At 39.3% G+C, this 19,658-nt stretch overlaps 1 protein-coding gene across 10 annotated transcripts in view; it reads right to left on the bottom strand.

The window, feature by feature from the left end:
- RARS2 (arginyl-tRNA synthetase 2, mitochondrial) overlaps window positions 1-19,658 on the bottom strand; it is a 94,994-nt gene that overhangs the window by 33,966 nt on the left and 41,370 nt on the right. For 7 of the 10 annotated variants that reach the window (XM_054254254.2, XM_017971254.4, XM_008994752.4 and 4 more), the window contains 2 exons: window positions 17,122-17,219; window positions 3,299-3,354 (listed from right to left, as the gene is read on the bottom strand). In XM_054254254.2, coding sequence (XP_054110229.1) covers window positions 3,299-3,354; window positions 17,122-17,219 — 154 coding nt within the window. The remainder of the gene's footprint in view (window positions 1-3,298; window positions 3,355-17,121; window positions 17,220-19,658) is intronic. The other 3 variants (XM_035296314.3, XM_035296313.3, XM_078369764.1) reach the window with 1 other exon arrangement.

The raw sequence follows: 19,658 nt of genomic DNA on the forward strand, positions 1-19,658 counted from the left end.
CTCAATGTTTTTTACTAGAATATTCATCATTGTGTTTTCATATATGTTATGGAAAGGGAGTAAGAAATTACTTGTAGAACAGTTATTCCAAAGAATCTCACAATTTTCACAGTAAAAGAACTTTCATTAACATTATTAATAGGAGTTGAGGACACATGTTAGAGTAACTGCTATTCTAGTCAATTCCAAGGACAGGAAAAAAAAATTGGCTGAGAGTGGCGGCTCACACCTGTAATCCCAGTACTTTGGGAGGCCGAGGTAGACAGATGACCTGAGGTCAACGTGGTAAAACCCTGGTCTCTACTAAAAATACAAAAGTTACCCAGATGTGGTGTCAGGCACCTGTAACCCCAGCTACTCAGGAGGCTGAGGCAGAAGTGCTTGAAACCAGGAGGCAGAGGTTGCAGTGAGCCAAGATCTCTCTACTGCACTCCAGCCTGGGTGACAAGAGCAAAACTCCATCTCAACAACAACAACAAAATCCTAGTAATTAACACAAAATATGTAATTTGTCTGTGCCCTAAGAACTGAAGCCTCACTGTTGTATTTTCCTTCTTTGTTTTCTAAATAGTTCATTCTATCTCCTTTTAACCACTAACATCTATCCTCTGCATGCCTGCTCCCTAACAGCAAGTGAATCTAAGGCCTTCACTTTCTCATACTGCTAATGCTGGTTTCACACTCAACATGGATTCTGCTTTCCTTCTTGTGTGCCCTCATCTATTGCCAAGGCTGAACCTAAAAAGTACAATTCCCAGAGTCTCTTGTGGTTAGAGTTCCAGAAGTCGTCTAGGTTTGGGCAATCAGATACAGTCTGTGTAAGATTTGGAAGGTGAGCGACTTCTATTTTAACAGCAAGCACAGTTGTGGAGGCTTTGCATTTTTGTGGCACCATGAACAGAGGTCCTAGTATTCTACGATGACCTCCAAAGAAATTAAAAGTATACGGGTCTGCCTTTTATGCCTAAAGTATTCTAGATGGTATGGCAGGAGTAGTGGCAGTTTCTTGACCATGGCAGTGGCAGCATGGTTCTAGAGCAGTGGAAGTGATTACAGAAGAGGCAGGAACTCCCTTGATGACACAGTTCTATGCTGCAGTTTTGGGAGTTATTTATGTCAGCTTACTCCAAAGCTTCTGCAGCCCTCCCAACAACTTTGTAAACCATTTGATATCCTATAATAAATCCCCACCTGCCTTTCCTAAGAATGGATTTAGTTTTTTGCAAATAACCCCTCATCAATACCCATCCCTGACTTAAACTACTGCAGCTATCTTCTTTTCCAGCTTCCCTACTTCTAGATTTTCCCAATCTATTAAGTCCCAGCAACTGGAAACCCAGTTTTTCCAGCTGGTACACAGACGGCATATTCCTATTTTTTTTCTTAGCCTCTTGCTATCTCACAAATCCAATTAAAAATCTGAATCTAGACTTCCGGAATTAGACTGCCTAATTTCAAATCCTGGCTACAATACTTTGGGATCTTGGGGAAGTTACTTTTGGTATCTGAATTTCTTCATCCATAAACCATAGTTAACAGCATTTATGAAACTCGGCTGTTATAAAATTGAATGATATAATACATGAAGGCACAGCATGGTAACTTCTCAAATTTTATGTCTAACTGGTCCAAATATTTCCCTCAACTTAGAAAACAACCTTATTATATGCTACCCATTATTTACTCACTCCTATACTTTTGACTTACTCACATAGCTTTTTTTATATTGTATATTTCTTATACTTTTTCATAGTCATTTCTTCTCTTAAAATGCTGCTCAAGAACAATGACAGCTGACCCCACAACAATCTATGCCACAAGTACTATTTCTCCATTTCTGAAAAGCATTGAAATACAGGTTAAACGACTTTCTCTTAAGTATGCAATAGACAGATTTCTACATTGGAAGTGAAATTAGATTGAGATAAACTCTAAATTCCCTTCCAATTCTAATATTATATAATTTTAAGTTTTTAAATTGACCTGCTGCATGTCATCTGTTAAAAAAATAAAAACCACAAGTATATTACACATTGGAGCATTACAACAATAAAGTAATACGTAGTAATCTCTCTTTATTGAAATTATCTTTTATTCATTTATTTACTTTTTGAGATGAAATCTAGCTCTGTCACCTAGGCTGAAATGCAGTGGTGCAATCTCAGCTCAGACCTGAAATGATCTGCCTGCTTTAGCCTCCCAAAGTGTTGGGATTACAGGTGTGAACAACTGTGCCCAGCCAAAAATAGTCTTGTTTTAATTTCTAGTCTTGAACGTTCTATAAAGTGCTAACGTCTTAGCTGAATTTTTAAACAAAAATTGTGTTTTGTAATCTTGACAAAAATTGTTAATGTATTTTATATAAACAAAATATACGAATAGGCCGTGCAAGGTTGCTCATGCCTGTAATCCCAGTACATTGGGAGGCAGAGGTGGGTAGATCACTTGAGGTCAGGAGTTCAAGACCAGCCTGGCCAACATGGTAAAACCCTATCTCTACTTCAAAATACAAAAATTGGTCGGGCACGGTGCCTCACGCCTGTAATCGCAGCACTTAGGGAGGCCGAGGCGGGTGGATCACAAGGTCAAGAGATCGAGACCATCCTGGTCAACATGGTGAAACCCCGTCACTACTAAAAATACAAAAAATTAGCTGGGCATGGTGGCGTGTGCCTGTAATCCCAGCTACTCAGGAGGCTGAGGCAGGAGAATTGCCTGAACCCAGGAGGCGGAGGTTGTGGTGAGCCAAGATCACGCCATTGCACTCCAGCCTGGGTAACAAGAGCGAAACTCCATCTCAAAAAAAATACAAAAATTAGCCAGGTGTGGTGACTCACGCCTGTAATCCCAGCTACTCCAGAGGCTGAGGCAGCAGAATCTTTGAACCCGGGAAGCAGAGGTTGCAGTGAGGAGAGACTGCATCACTGCACTCCAGCTTGGGCAACAAAAAAAAAAATATTAAAAAATTTGAAGGGTTATACATCCCACATAATGATTTTTACTTTTGCATCTTTCAGGCCTTCTCCATATTTATACTTATTTTTAGAAAGTTAAAATCATAACATAAATAAAAGTTAAAATTAGTTTTTCAGTGAATTGGTTTTGAAATGAATTTCATGTTTCCATTGTTATTAACCAATTTTGCCCATTTCATGTAATATTTAATTAGCACAAGGCTCAAATAAATTTAAACTTTGTTTTTTGTCCTTTTGTTATTTAAGCATTAAACCATTAAACTGAACTATCAAATACTTCCTTAAAGCCACGTTTAGGATTTTCTGTGAAACAAAACACTTACCTATGATCGTAGAACGCAAATGTCCAACATGAAATTTTTTAGCAACATTAGGTGAACTGCCAAAAAAAAAAAATGGCAAAAGTTATTTCTCTGTTCTAAGAATTAAGACTTCTAAGAATCAACTAGGTCATGCCTCCATACTTTGACAAAACTGAGGAGTATGGCCTTTGGTAATTTAGGGCAAAGATAAGTTAAAAATTAAAAATTTAGGGCAAAGATAATTAAAAAATTAAAAATTTAGAGCAAAGATAAATTAGAACTCAAAATTTTGACATTATCTTAGTGAAATTGAACCTGTGACTCCTGAAGTAATAGCATTCATGTAAGTGGCATACTTAGGAAGTGGATACATTTAAGGATTGACAAACCAACACAGATTACTGGGAATTAAGTTTAGTGCAAACCCTTTATCCTCTTAAAAATCACTGAGGACCCCAAAGAAATATTTTTCATATGGGTAATGTCTGCTAGTATTTACTGTATCAGAAATCACAATTTTAACATGTAAAAATACCCCCAGTACAATGGCTTACACCTGTAATCTCAGCACTTTGAGAGGCTGAGGTGGGAAGACTGCTTGAGACTAGCCTGGGCAAGACACTGTCTCCACAAAAATTTTTTAAAAAATTAGTCAGGTGGCTGGGTGTGGTGGCTCATGCCTGTAATCCCAGCACTTTGAGAGGCCAAGGCAGATGGATCACTTGAGGCCAGGAGTTCTAGATGAGCCTGGCCAACATGGTGAAACCCCAATTCTACTAAAAAATACAAAAAATTAGCCGGGCATGGTGGTGCATGCCTGTAATCCCAGCTATTTGGGAGGCTGAGGCAGGAGAATGGCTTGAACCTGGGAGGCAGAGGTTGCAGTGAGCCGATTGTGCCATTGCACTGGGTGACAAGAGTGAAACTCCATCTCAAAAAAAACAACAAAAGAAACCCTAGAAAAAATTAGTTGGGTGTAATGGTACATGCTTGTAGTACTAGCTACTCAGAAGGCTGAAGCAGAAGGGTAGCTTGGGCCCTGGAGTTCAAAGTTATAGTGAACTATGATGACTGCACTTCAGCCTGGGCGACAGAGTGAGAAAAATAATTAAAAAAAAGAACATGTAAAATATTTATGCCTCAAAGCTCCCAGAACAATCAGAATGTGATTCAACACTCCAAACTCTCAATCAACACATTTATCATTCCTGTGTGTGCTGGAGAAGTTGAAATCAGTCATTTAACACAGCAAATCCTTCTAGAGCACTCACTATCTGACAGGCACAGCTTCACACACTTCATGTGCATTAATTCATTTAATACTCCTAAGTGCTGTGAGGTAAGGTACTCTTTTTATTTTACAGTGGGACAATGAAGAAAGATGATGTAGCAAATGTGGCAATATCATGATGACTCTTGAATATGAGAAACAAATATATGAGGGTTAATTATACTGTTCCCTGTCTTGTGCATGTTTGAGAACTTCCTAAGTTTTTCAACATTTAAAAAAATCATAAATCAACTTGAACATAGCTTGTTATATACCCTTAAGAGTACTATGATTTAAAAACGTGATCCTGTGGATATGTGTGCACAATTATAAAATTATGAAACTACACAGGTATTTAATCATTGTTTAGAAAGAAAATGTCCTAAAAGCTTAAAAAAAATATTCTATTTCCAGACAAAAGATGATTAAATTTACTCTTCTGCTTTTAAATAATCAGAAAACCAGAAGAATAGATGAAACACTGGTTTTATGAAACTGGTCAATAGGCAGTGAAGCACTGTGAAGTCTGAGAATAAGAGCAAACAAGGGGAGGCTGAATGCTGCAACACATTGTTGCTTTACTAGTAAATTTGCTGGATGTAGCTAAAGCAGAAAAATCAACAACATGAAATGTTTATATTAGAAAAGAGGTTTTGAATCAATCTGAGCTTCTCCTTTAAGAAACTAGAGGACAGGATCCAAGATGGCGGTTTAGGAGCAGCTCAGGACTGCAGCTCCCAGTGAATGCGCAGAGGGTGAGTGGACGCCACATTTCCAGATGGATATTTATTGCCCACAGACCAGGCGATTCCCAGGCGGAGGAGCCCCACGGGTCACCAGTGTGGCTATTTTGGCCAACGCGGCAGTTCTCCATACAAAATACACTGGTCTGGTTGCCCTTTTAAGCTGGCAATTGGAGCGCCAGGAAGGCAGAGATGCCCACTCATCTGATGAAACACGGGACAGAAACAGGGAACAAGGCCAGGAGATTCCCGGGCAGTGCCGTTGTTTCAGCTGGTGCAGTGGGTTGCAGCACGGGAAATCACACAGATCCCAGTGCCTTTTCAACTGGCGACTGGAAGACCTGGGAGAGAGTCAACCGTTCAACTTAAAAAAAAAAAGGCTCTGAGGCAGGGAGCCAGGTGTTTTTTTGGGAGCCACTCCCCCCTCAAAAAAACAGCAATTGGAAATGCCCTGGGTTGAGAGTTTCACGGCAAGCACAGCTGAACCCAGGACGGTCCAGCTCTGTGGGATGGGGCGTCCACCATTACCAAGGCACTCCACCCCTACGGAGGTGGTCCGCCATTGCTGAGGCAGCCCGCCATTGCCGAGGTAACCCGCCACTACAGAGAAAGTCTGCCATTACAGAGGTGGGCCAACATTGCCAAGGCAGTTCTAACCACACCCATATAAACAGGACTGCAGGGAAGTTTACACTGCAGTAGGGCAGAGCCCACAGCAGCTCACCAAAGCCTCTGCAGGCAGACAGTGACTAGACTGCCTCCTTGCTGGGCAGAGCAGCCCTGAAAAAAAAAGGCAGCAGCACAACGGAAACTGATAAATAAAGCCCTAAATCCCTGGGACAGAGCACCTGGGGGGGAAAAAAAAGGAGTTTATAAGTTCTGTTGCAGCAGACTTAAATGTACCTGCCAGCAGCTCTGAACAACAGAGCTCATAGCTCAGCACTCCTATAAACCAGACTGTCTCCTTAAGCAGCTCCCTGGCCCGTGTATATCCAAAGAGTCATCTCACAAAGGACTGATTAGACTGACATTTGGTGGGCATCATTCTGGGACAAAGATAGCAGAATAAGAAACTGGTAGATACCCTTACTGTTCTGCAGTTGCTGCAGGTGATCCCCAGGCAAGCAGAGCCTGGAGTAGACCTCAGCAGTCCTACAGCAAAGAAGCCAGACTGTTAGAAGGAAAAATAAGAAAAAGAAATAACTTCATCATCAACTGGACGTCCACTCAGAGACCCAATCTGAAAATCACCAACTACAAAGACAACAGGTGGATAAATCCACAAAGATGGGAACAAACGAGCACAAAAAGGAGGAAAACACCTGAAACCAGAATACCTCTCCTCCTACAAGGGATCACAACTCCTCACCAGCAAGGGAACAAAGCTGGATGGAGATAAGTGTGATGAAATGACAGAATCAGACTTCAGAAGGTAGGTAATGAGAAACTTCTGAGCTAAAAGAACATGTTCTAACCCAATGCAAAGAAACTAAGAATCTTGAAAAAAGATTTGATGAAATGCTAACGAGAATGGACAACTTAGAGAGGAGTATGAGAGAATTAATGGAGCTGAAAAACAAAACATGAGAACTTCGCAAAGCATGCACAAGTTTCAACAGCCAAATTGACCAAGCAGAAGAAAGGATATCAGAGGTCGAGGATCAACTCAATGAAATAAAACGAGAAGGCAAGATTAGAAAAAAAGCGTAAAAAAAATGAACAAAGTCTCCAAGATATATGGGACTATGTGAAAAGACCTAATCTACGTTTCACAGGTGTACCTGAATGTGATGAAGAGAATGAATCCAAGTTGGAAAGTACTCTTCAGGATATTATCCAGGAAAACTTCCCCAACCTAGCAAGGCAGGCCAATTTTCAAGTCCAGGAAATACAGAGAACACCACAAAGATACTACTCAAGAAGAGCAACCCCAAGGCACATAACTGTCAGATTCACCAGGGTTGAAATGAAGAAGAAAATGCTAGGGGCAGCCAGAGAGAAAGGTCGGGTTACCCACAAAGGGAAGCCCATCAGACTCACAGCAGATCTCTTGGCAGAAACCCTACAAGCCAGAAGAGAGTGGGGGCCGATATTCAACATCCTTAAAGAAAAGAACTTTCAACCCAGAATTTCATATCCAGCCAAACTAAGCTTCATAAATGAAGGAAAAATAAAATCCTTTGTGAACAAGCAAGTACTCAGAGATTTTGTCACCACCAGGCCTGCTTTACAAGAGCTCCTGAAAGAGGCACTACACATACAAAGAAAAAACCAACCACTCCAAAAACATACCAAATGGTAAAGAGAATCAAGAAAATGAAGACTCTGTATCAACTAATGGACAAAACAGCCAGCTAGCATCAAAATGGAAGGATCAAATTCACACATAACAATATTAATCTTAAATGTAAATGGACTAAATGCCCCAATCAAAAGACACAGACTGGCAAATTGGATAAAAAGCCAAAACCCATCGGTGTGCTCTATCCAGGAAACCCATCTCACAGGCAAGGATACACAAAGGCTCAAAATAAAGGGATGGAGGAAGATTTACCAAGCAAACGGAGAGCAAAAAAAAAGCAGGAGTTGCAATTCTCGCCTCTGATAAAATAGACTTTAAAGCAACAAAGACCAAAAGAGACAAAGAAGGACATTACATAATGGTAAAAGGATCAATGCAACAAGAAGAGCTAACGATCCTAAATATATACGCACCAAATACAGGAGCACCCAGATATATAAGGCAAGTTCTTAATGACTTACAAAGAGACTTAGACTCCCACACAATCATAGGGGGAGACTTTAACACCCCATTGTCAATATTAGACAGATCAACCAGACAGAAAATTAACAAGGATATCCAGGACTTGAACTCAGACCTGGAACAAGCAAACCTAATAGACATTTACAGAACTCTCCATCCCAAATCCACAGAATATACATTCTTCTCAGCACTACATCACACCTACTCTAAAACTGACCACATAATTGGAAGTAAATCACTCCTCAGCAAATGCAAAAGAACGAAAATCAAAACAGTCTCTCAGACCACAGGGCAATCAAGTTAGAACTCAGAATTCAGAAACTAACTCAGAATAGCACAGCTTCATGGAAACTGAACAACTGGCTCTTGAATGTTGACTGGATAAACAATGAAATGAAGGCAGAAATAAAGAAGTTCTTCGAAACCAGCAAGAACGAAGACACAACATACCAGAATCTCTGGGACACATTTAAAGCAGTCTCTAGAGGAAAATGTATAGCAATAAGTGCCTACATGAGAAGCAAGGAGAGATCCAAAACTGACACCCTATCATCAAAACTGAAAAAGCTAGAGGAGAAAGATCAAAAAAACTCAAAACCTAGCAGAAGACAAGAAATAACTACGATCAGAGCAGAAGTGGAGGAGATAGAGACACAAGAATCCCTTCAAAAAATCAATAAATCCAGGAGCTGGTTTTTCGAAAAGATCAACAAAATAGACAGACCACTAGCCAGATTAATAAAAAAGAAAAGAGAGAATAACCAAATAGATGCAATAAAAAACAATCAAGGGGAAATCACCACAGAATCCACAGAAATTCAAACCATCATCAGAGAATATTACAAACAACTCTATGCACATAAACTAGTAAACATGGAAGAAATGGATAAATTCCTGGACACTGCCTCCTCCCAAGGCTAAACGAGGAAGAAGTCAAAACCATGAATAGACCAATAACAAGATCTGAAGTTGAGGCAGCAATTAAGAGCCTACCACACAAAAAAAGCCCATGTCCAGATGGGTTTACAGCCGAATTCTACCAGACACACAAAGAGGAGCTGGTACCATTCCTTCTGAAACTATTCCAAATAATCCAAAAAGAGGGAATCCTTCCCAAATCATTTTATGAGACCAACATCATCCTGTTACTAAAACCCGGCAGAGAACCAACAAGAAAAGAAAACTTCAGGCCAATATCCATGATGAACATAGATGCAAAAATTTTCAATAAAATACTGGCAAGCCAATTGCAACAGCACATCAAAAACTTATCCACCATGATCAAGTAGGATTCAATCTGGGGATGCAAGGCTGGTTCAACATACACAAGTCTATAAACATAATTCACCACATAAACAGAACCAAAGACAAAACCACATGGTTATCTCAACTGATGCAGAGAAGGCCTTTGACAAAATTCAACAGCCCTTTATGCTAAAAACCCTCAAAAACTAGGTATTGATGGAATGTATCTCAAACTAATAAAAGGTATTTATGACAAACCAACAGCCAATATCATATTGAATGGGCAAAAACTGGAAGCATTCCCCTTGAAATCTGGCACTAGACAAGGATGCCTTCTTTCACCACTGCTATTCAATATAGTACTGGAAGTTCTAGCCAGAGCAATTAGGCAAGAAAAAGAAATAAAGCGTAATCAAATAGGAAAGGAAGAAGCCAAATTGTCTCTATTTGCAGACGACATAATTGTATATCTAGAAGATCCCATCGTCTCAGCCCAAAATCTCCTGATGCGGATTAGCAATTTCAGCAAAGCCTCAGGATACAAAATCAATGTGCAAAAATCATAAGCATTCCTATACACCAATAACAGACTTAAAGAGAGCCAAATCAAGAATGAACTACCATTCCCAATTGCTACAAAGAGAATAAAATACCTAGGAATACAACTAACGAGGAATGTAAAGGAATTCTTCAAGGAGAACTACAAACCACTGCTCAACAAAATAAGAGAGGACACAAACAGATGGAGAAACATTCCATGTTCATGGTTAGGAAGAATCAATATTGTGAAAATGGTCATACTGCCCAAAGTAATCTATAGATTCAACGCTATCCCCATCAAGCTATCAATGACCTTCTTCACAGAACTGGAAAAAAACACCTTAAACTTTATATGGAACCAAAAGAGAGCCCACATAGCCAAGTCAATTCTAAGCAAAAAGAACACAGCAGAAGGCATCACACTACCAGATTTCAAACTATACTGCAAGGCTACAGTAATCAAAACAGCATGGTATTGGTACCAAACAGAGATATAGACCAATGGAAAAGAACACAGGCCTCGGAAGCAACACAACATATCTACAACCATCTGACAAAAACAAGCAACGGGGAAAGGATTCCCTGTTTAATAAATGGTGTTGGGAAAACTGGCTAGCCATGTGCAGAAAGCAGAAACTGGACCCCTTCCTGATACCTTACACTAAAATTAACTCCAGAGGGATTAAAGACTTAAACATAAGACCTAACACCATAAAAACCCTAGAAGAAAATCTAGGCAAAACCATTCAGGACATAGGAGTAGGCAAGGACTTCATGAACAAAACACCAAAAGCACTGGCAACAAAAGCCAAAATAGACAAATGGGACCTAATGAAACTCCACAGCTTCTGCACGGCAAAAGAAACAGTCATTAGAGCGAATCAGCAACCAACAGAATGGGAAAAATTTTTGCAGTTTACCCATCTGACAAAGGGCTGATATCCAGAATTTACAAAGAACTCAAACAGATTTTCAAGAAAAAATCAAACAAGCCCATTCAAAAATGGGCAAAGGATATGAACAGACACTTTACAAAAGAAGACATACATGAGGCCAACAAACATATGAAAAAATGCTCATCATCAGTGGTCATTAGAGAAATGCAAATCAAAACTACATTGAGATACCATCTCATACCAGTTAGAATGGCGATCATTAAAAAATCTGGAGACAACAGATGCTGAAGAGGAAGTGGAGAAATATGAACACTTTTACACTGCTGGTGGGAGTGTAAATTAGTTCAACCATTGTGGAAGAAAGTGTGGCGATTCATCAAGGACCTAGAAATAGCAATTCCATTTGACCCAGCAATCCCATTACTGGGTATATATCCAAAGGACTATAAATCATTCTACTATAAGGACACATGCACATGAATGTTCATTGCAGCACTGTTTACAATAGCAAAGACCTGGAACCAACCCAAATGCCCATCAATGATAGACTGGGCAGGGAAAATGTGGCACATATACACCACGAAATATTATGCAGCAATGAAAAACGATGAGTTCATGTCCTTTGTATGGACATGGATGAACCTGGAGACCATCATTCTCAGCAAACTGACACAAGAACAGCAAATGAAATACCGCATGTTCTCACTCATAGGCGGGTGTTGAACAATGAGAACACATGGACACAGGGAGGGGAGTACTACACACTTGGGTCTGTTGGGGGGAATAGGAGAGGGACAGCCGGGGGTGGGGAGTTGGGGAGAGATAGCATGGGGAGAAATGCCAGATATAGGTGAAGGGGAGGAAGGCAGCAAATCACACTGCCACGTGTTTACCTATGCAACTACCTTGCATGTTCTTTACGTGTACACCAAAACCTAAAATACAATTAAAAAAAAAAAAGAAACTAGAAAAAGCGGAGCAAACTAAATCCAAAGCAAGCGGAATAAAATAATATAAAAGTAAAGCAAAAAAAAAAAATATATATATCAATAGAAATAGAAAACCCCAGAAAAACAGCTATGTGCCATAATTGTGGAGGTAGTTATACAACTTGCATACCTCTGCTAAAGCTCATCAAATTATGTTTAAATATGGTGAGGGTATATAATTATCCCTCAATAAAGCTAAGGAAAAAAAAAAGAATACAATGGAACAATAAAAATAATAAGCCAGGCCTGTATGCATTCATATTAAAGGAACATAAAATACATTATTTAGAAGGAAAAAAAAGTCAAGGAGTAAAAACAATGTAAAATGTGTATAGTCTGTTTACAAATGCATAGGACATCTCTAGGAGGGTGAATAAGCTACTGATATTGGTATTAATAGAGACCCACAGAGGAAACTGAGATGGGGAAGTGCTTTCCTTTTCATTAAATATTGCTTTGTAATCTCTCAATTAAAAACAAAACAAAACAAAACAAAACTAGGTATTTATAATGTATGTTAAGAAAAAAAACTTTCACAGAGCTTCACATTTTCCCTCTGGTATTAGAAAAACTAAATCTATTTAGGCCTTCAAGTTTTGACAAAATGGCCCTTGAAATCAACAATTTGCCTCTTTCTGACACCATATTTCTAATCAGAAGGGAATACAATGAAATAGAAAATATAAATTAAATTCTTTTGGTAACTGAAGTAGCTACTATCAATGATAATTTGGGCATTTTACTGGGACTTTTGTTAAATTATTTCATGTAATTTCCTTAATTTTGTAAAAAGAGTCAGATAACATTATTTGTGGCCAGGCATGTTGGCTCATGCCTGTAATCCCAGCACTTTGAAGGCTGAAGTAGGTGGATCACTTGAGGTCAGAAGTCTGAGACCAGCCTGGCCAACATGTTGCTCTGTCTCTACTAAAAATACAAAAATTAGCCGGTCATGGTGGCGTGTGCCTGTAGTTCCAGCTACTCTACTCGGGAGGCTGAGGGAGGAGAATCACTTGAACTTGGGAGGTGGAGGTTGTAGTGAGGTGAGATCACGCTACTGCACTCCAGCATGAGCAAGAGAGTGATACTCTGTCTCAAAAAAAAAGATAACTCTTATTTTCTAGATAAGAGGCTAGAGAAATAAACTGTTTCATCTAAGATCATGGAACCAGTTACTAACAGTCAGAACTCCTACCCTTACATCCGAAATTCTCATTTTACTAGCCAGAGGTCTCCAATCTGTTTTGCAAGAGTGTCTCACACTTAGGATCAGCAGGGGCTGGGGAATATCATGCTGAAAAAAGAAAAGGAAAGGCTACCACTGTTTACCATGATCTTACAGAGCTGATCTGTACCAAATAGGAAAGACTGACTGCAGAGAGAGGAGAGAGGAAATAATAGTTAGCTTCAAGCCTTATACTCAACATTTACCAGTGTGAGTCTATCTGTGATGGACAGCCATTTATTCTTTGCTTTATCACACTGCTCCTCAATCAGAGAAAATGTATGACAACCTACACTATGTACTGTGGGCGAGAGGGAGTAAAAGTTAAGTATAGGTTTCAGAATCAGAGTTAGCTCTGTGAACCTGGGCAAGTTACTTAATCTACTATTATCATCATCAACTCAATTTAGGGAGAAAGTTTCTTGAGCACAGTGATAATTTCTCTTGTTTTCTGGGAAATGTTGCTTGGTCTGTTCAGGATACTATATATTAAAAATTCTCTTCTCCCAACTCTCATTTTCAGAAGAAGTCTAAGAACAATGTTTTCTATCTATTTTAATCCTGTCCCCACCTGTTTTGTCTCTACTTTGGATTCACAATAGCAAGAACTGCAGTATCTGAAAAACTTCTAAGGGAGAGAGAAGCAATGGTATCACAACAATGCCACATGTAAACTGTCAGAGAGCAAAAATGGCTGCTAAGAGATAGACAGGCTCTGCCTTCACCAGCACTGAGACACTCATTTAAATACCAGCCTTCCTTAACTGCTTTAGAAAAAAGCTAAGAGGAGCAAATCTATAAGCAAATTAAATGCCATACAAAAAGCTTACAGAATACACTTCACATAGAACATGTTATTTTTAGATATTTCTTGTAAGTATAAACAAAAAGAAGCAGTATATGGGAAACCAAAACTTAAGAGAAAAGCCAGAGCATCAGTGAGTAAGAAAGACTGAAGTCACAGTATTTCTAGAGCTTAGTTGGAGTAAAAGGATGGTGAAGAAAAAAAATGCAAAAGAAGGTAAGTACTGGGGGCAAGTTTTCAAATTTTAGGAAACTTATAATGGCATTATTTCAAGGCTGAATATATGATAACTGGTAATATATTGCCTCCCTACTGATTTTCCTTTACCTGCCCATTAGATAATTAAAAGGGGTTTAAGAGTAATATGGTAATGAAGTGCCTCCCCAGAGAAGAAAGCAGTATGTCCATTAATTTAAAGACATTAATGAAAATGAAATAATCAATGATGATCACAAATTCTTTGCTTCTCTCACCATTAAGAGATCTACTCTATTTTTCTCCCTTGAATCTGGGGTGATCTGTGACTTGCTTTCATCAGCAGAAAGTGACAGAAATAATGCTGTCCCTGTTCCAAGACTAGATGTTTTCACTATCTTAGGGCCCCAAGTACCTTCCTAAAGAGGTCTTGCTATCCTGCTGGAGAGACAATGTGGCCAGAGAAGTGAACGATGCCTGGCCAGAGAAGTGAACGAGCCACTTTTGATTTCTAGCCCCGGTAAAGTCTCTGGATGACCAGTTACATAAGTGACCTCAGGCAAGTAGAAGAACCACTGGCCTGAAACACTCCTCCCTCCCATGCCCTAATCCATGGTGCCAGGAGTACCAAAATGACTGTTGTTTTAAGAACCTAATCAGAAGCTGGCAAATTTTCGTCTTAAAGAGTCAGATAGTAAATATTTTAATAGGCTTTTGGGCCATCTGATCTCTGTCGCAACTATTCTACTCAGCTCTACTCTGTTCAACTGCCACTGCAATAGGAAAGTAGCCAATGTAGATGATGTAAACAAATGTGCATGGCTATGTTCCAACAAAACTTTATTTGCAAAAACAGGTGGCAAACTGGATGTTGCCTATGTGCTGAAGTTTAACAATCCCTACATTAAGGTTTGCAGTGGTTTCTTACTCAAGAGATAAATAGAACAGGCAATTTTCTTTAGGAGATAGCCTTAGTGTAGTTCCTTTCTAATGTGAGGATACTCTTTGTGATGCAAGGAGTATTTAAACTCAACTTTAAAAATCATAATTGTGGTGCATTCGCAGCATAAGAGTCATTCATAATATGTGTCTACTTCATAGGAGCAGAAGCTTAGTCAGTAATTGGTTATCATAAACTCATGAGTTTGGTCTTAGAGGGTCTGCCTTCTTTAAGAAGACAAGTGAATGGCAGAGACAGTACATACGCATAAAACCTGCTCTTTCTCTGACTGTTAAGGAGCTAATCATAACTAAGTTTAAAAGCTATTATCATAAATTACAATAATGAATTAGTAAATATGCGACACTATTTCCCATATCAATTTTTAAAAATCTTCCACAGAAATAAATACTTAAGACAAAAGGGTCTTAGCAAGTTCTATCTTTCTTTTTTTTTTGACACAGAGTTTTGCTCTTGTTACCAAGGCTGGAGTGCAATGGTGCGATCTCGGCTCACCGCAACCTCCGCCTCCTGGGTTCAGGCAATTCTCCTGCTTCAACCTCCTAAGTAGCTGGGATTACCGGCATGCGCCACCATGCCCAGCTGATTTTTTTGTATTTTTAGTAGAGACAGGGTTTCACCATGTTGACCAGGATGGTCTCGATCTCTTGACCTCGTGATCCACCCGCCTCGGCCTCCCAAAGTGCTGGGATTACAGGCTTAAGCCACTGCACCCAGCCAGCAAGTTCTATCTTTCTAAGTAGAAAACAGTTCATCAAGACTGTTCTTCAGCGTTAGGAAGACAAATGCAACATCTCTGATAATTTCCTAGGGTTGCCAGTCTGTCAGCTTTACAAAAAAATGCATTAGTTCTTAGTGTTCCCTTTTCTTTCCTGGTTACCTCAAACAGTCCAAATACCAGACAGTTATACTGACAGCATGTTAGAAAGATCTATGAAGACTAGAGGCACACTGAAACTTCAAGCTTTTTTTCTGGTAATTAAAAAAATATATTTATTACAAATACTATTAAGTCTTTGTTTTTCTGGTATTCAAATTACTTAAAAAATTATTTTTGACACAGGGTCTTGGTGTGTCTCACCTGACCTAAAGTGCAGTGATGATCACAGCTCACTGTAACCCTGAATTCCTAGGCTCGAGCCTCCCAAGTAGATGTGACTACAGGGGTATGCCACCATGCACAACTAATTTTTCTATTTTTTTTTAAGAGGTAGGGTCTCACTATGTTGCCCAGGCTGGTCTTGAACTGGTCTCAACTGATCCTCCTGCCTTGCCTTCCAAAGTGCTGGGATTACATTCTGAGCCACCAGGCCCTGCCACTTTAAAATTCCTAATATGGCCAGGCACGGTGGCTCACGCCTGTAATCCCAGCACTTTGGGAGGTCGAGACGGGTGGATCACGAGGTCAAGAGATCGAGACCATCCTGGTCAACATAGTGAAACCCTGTCTCTACTAAAAATACAAAAAATTAGCTGGGCATGGTGGCGCGTGCCTGTAATCCCAGCTACTCAGGAGGCTGAGGCACGAAAGTTGCCTGAACCCAGGAGGCGGAGGTTGCAGTGAGCCGAGATCACGCCATTGCACTCCAGCCTGGGTAACAAGAGCGAAACTCCATCTCAAAAAAAAAGAAAAATAAAATTCCTAATATGGTAGTAACTGTTACCCCAGCCTTAGGAGTCTATTAAAGTGAATAACTAGTTCTTCCAAAAAAGTAATTGTTAATACTTAAAAAAACAAAATATTATACATTTTTTTGGAGGTCCAAAGTTTCGCTCTTGTTACCCAGGCTGGAGTGCAATGGCACGATCTCAGCTCACTGCAACCTCCGCCTCTTGGGTTCAAGCAATTTTCCTGCCTCAGCCTCCCGAGTAGCTGGGCATACAGGCGTGCGCCACCATGCCCAGCTAATTTTTGTATTTTTAGTAGAGATGGGGTTTCACCATGTTGACCACGATGGTCTCGATCTCTTGACCTTGTGATCCACCCGCCTTGACCTCCCAAAGTGCTGGGATTATAGGCGTGAGCCACCATACCCGGCCCCAAAAATATATATTTTTATTCATAGTTTAACAATCAATTCACCGTGATTTCAAGAAATAATATAATTGCACTGGTTTTCAAGATTTCCATATGTTATTTATTACGACCCCAAAACACTCCTCTGCCCAGTTAGCTTGATTAAGCAACACATACAGGGGGTGCACCCTCACCTGAATTCAACCACAATCTTCTTCTGGGGAAGATCAGAGAAAAGTTCACTTTTTAATCCATATTTTGAGCCATCTTCAATGACTTGTTGTAATACTGTCTGAAAATTAAAGGAGTATAATTTAATGAACAAAAATTCCAATGCTTTTAATTACTCTTACTGAGAATTAAATGTTGCTAATTTTTTCATTCTAATTTACGGAACTGAGAATTTCCTACCATCCTCAGCAGCACTACCTCCAGCACCATTTTTCTAGTTATTAATGCTAGTCTTAGTAGTAACATTAGCTAACATTTATAAGGGCTCTGTGCCCTTTAGTACTCCATGTCTATTCATCCTTACAGTAACCAGTTATATAGGTATTCTACAGAGAAGGAAACTGAAGCTTGGTGAAGTTAAGTAACTGCCAAAAGTCCCACCGTAAATATTAACAACAAAAACCAGAAGCACCATCTATTACTGAGTTCATATTATGTCCCGGCCACTGTTGCAAGCATTTTATATACATTAACTTACTTCTCATGACAGCCTTAGAGATAAGAATTATTTTAACAAAGAAAGAAAGAAAAGGTTAAGTCTTGCAGAAAAGAACTTTTCCACTTCACGGTTAACCTGTTAACTGCTGCGTGCTGCTGCTGCTGCAGCTTCTGTGATATTAAGGACCACAAGTAATTGTAGGAGAAAGATAAAAATGTATAATTAAATGTCTATTGGCTACACAAGTGAGAAAAAAGGAAATCCCACAGAAACTTCCAAACATGTTCCAGGTTAGTTTTTAGTTATTAACAGACCTATTGCATAGTTCACAAAATTCTATTTTATTTTTTATTAATAGTAATAAACTTTTGTTTACTCATATCAATTGGTTTGTTTCCCCAATGGCATCTATATTTTACTTTTATTTTTATATTTTTAAGATGGGGCCTTACTCTGTTTCCCAGGGGGCTGGAGTGCAGTGGTGCAGTCACAGCTTACTGCAGCCTCAACCTCTCAGATTCAAGAGATCCTCCTACCTATGCGATTCTACAACCTCAGCTTCCAGAGTAGCTGGGACTACAGCACAAGCCACCACACCCAGCTAATTAAAAAAAATTTTTTTTTATATAGACAGGGTTCCATTATGTTGCCCAGGCTGGTCTTGAACTCCCGGTCTCAACTGACCCTCCCACCTTAGCCTCCCAAAGTGCTGGGATTACAGGTGTGAGCCACCATGCCTGGCCCCAAAATGCATCTTGAGTCCTAAAGTGTGGGTTATGTTGTGAAAAACTTTATTAACAAAGAGTTGGTAAAGTGGTCTCCAAATCAAACAAGCAGAGACCATAGCAGCAAGCAGTAAAACAGTACATAACAATTGACATTTAAGAAGCATTTATAGAGTGCTAGGTCTAAGACTGGATGCTTCTACACTGTATGTTGTCTTTAAGCCTCATAATCTTAAAGATGGGCAGCATTTCCCATTTAATGGATGCAAAACCTAAAGTTCAGAACAAGTATGTATGTGCACAGAGAAAATAATATTCTCTTTACTCACATTATACAATAAGAAACAGATAAAAGATTAATACAATATACAGACAGTATATAGAATAGTGTTTGTCATAAACTAGGGACCCAATAAATATTATTAGTCCAAGAATATGTATGAAAAAAACACTATAAGTGGAGAAGTAAAACATCAGTAAGAAGAAATCCACATTCAGATTATTCTAAAGTCTACAAATCTTTCACTTCTTATCCTTTTTATATAACGAATGGTAGACTCCACAATAGTTAATAGCAGTAAGTTAGAACTTTCTGTAAAAATAACTCTCTCTAAACTGATTTATCTGGCACAAACAACAAAAAGGCAATGGTAATTATTTCTGGCCAGAACTTCCAATATAATGCTGAATAGAAGTGGTGAGAGAGGGCATTCTTGTCTTGTACCAACTAAAAAGGGATGTGAAGGACCTCTTCAAGAAGAACTACAAACCACTGCTCAGGAAATAAAAGAGGACACAAACACATGGAAAAACATTCCATGCTCATGGTTAGGAAGAATCAATATTGTGAAAATGGCCATACTGCCCAAAGTAATTTATAGATTGAATGCTATCCCCATCAATCAACCACTGACCTTCTTCACAAAACTGGAAAAAAACACCTTAAATTTCATATGGAACCAAAAAAGAGCCCACATAGCCAAGACAATCCTAAGCAAAAAAAAGCTGGAGGCATCATGCTACCTGACTTCAAACTATACTACAAGGCTACAGTAATCAAAATAGCAGTGGTACTGGTACCAAAACAGAGATACAGACCAAAGGAACAGAACAGAGGCCTCGGAAGTAACGCCACACATCTACAACCATCTGATCTTTGAGAAATCTGACAAAAACTAGTAATGGGGAAAGGATTCCCTATTCAATAAATGGCGTTGGGAAAACTGGCTAGCCATATGCAGAAAGCTGAAACTGGACCCCTTCCTTACACCTTATACAAAAATTAACTCCAGATGGATTAAAGATTTAAACGTAAGACCTAACACTATAAAAGCCC

The sequence above is a fragment of the Callithrix jacchus genome, chromosome 4 (genome assembly GCF_049354715.1).
Source record: "Callithrix jacchus isolate 240 chromosome 4, calJac240_pri, whole genome shotgun sequence".
Taxonomy (NCBI): domain Eukaryota; kingdom Metazoa; phylum Chordata; class Mammalia; order Primates; family Cebidae; genus Callithrix; species Callithrix jacchus.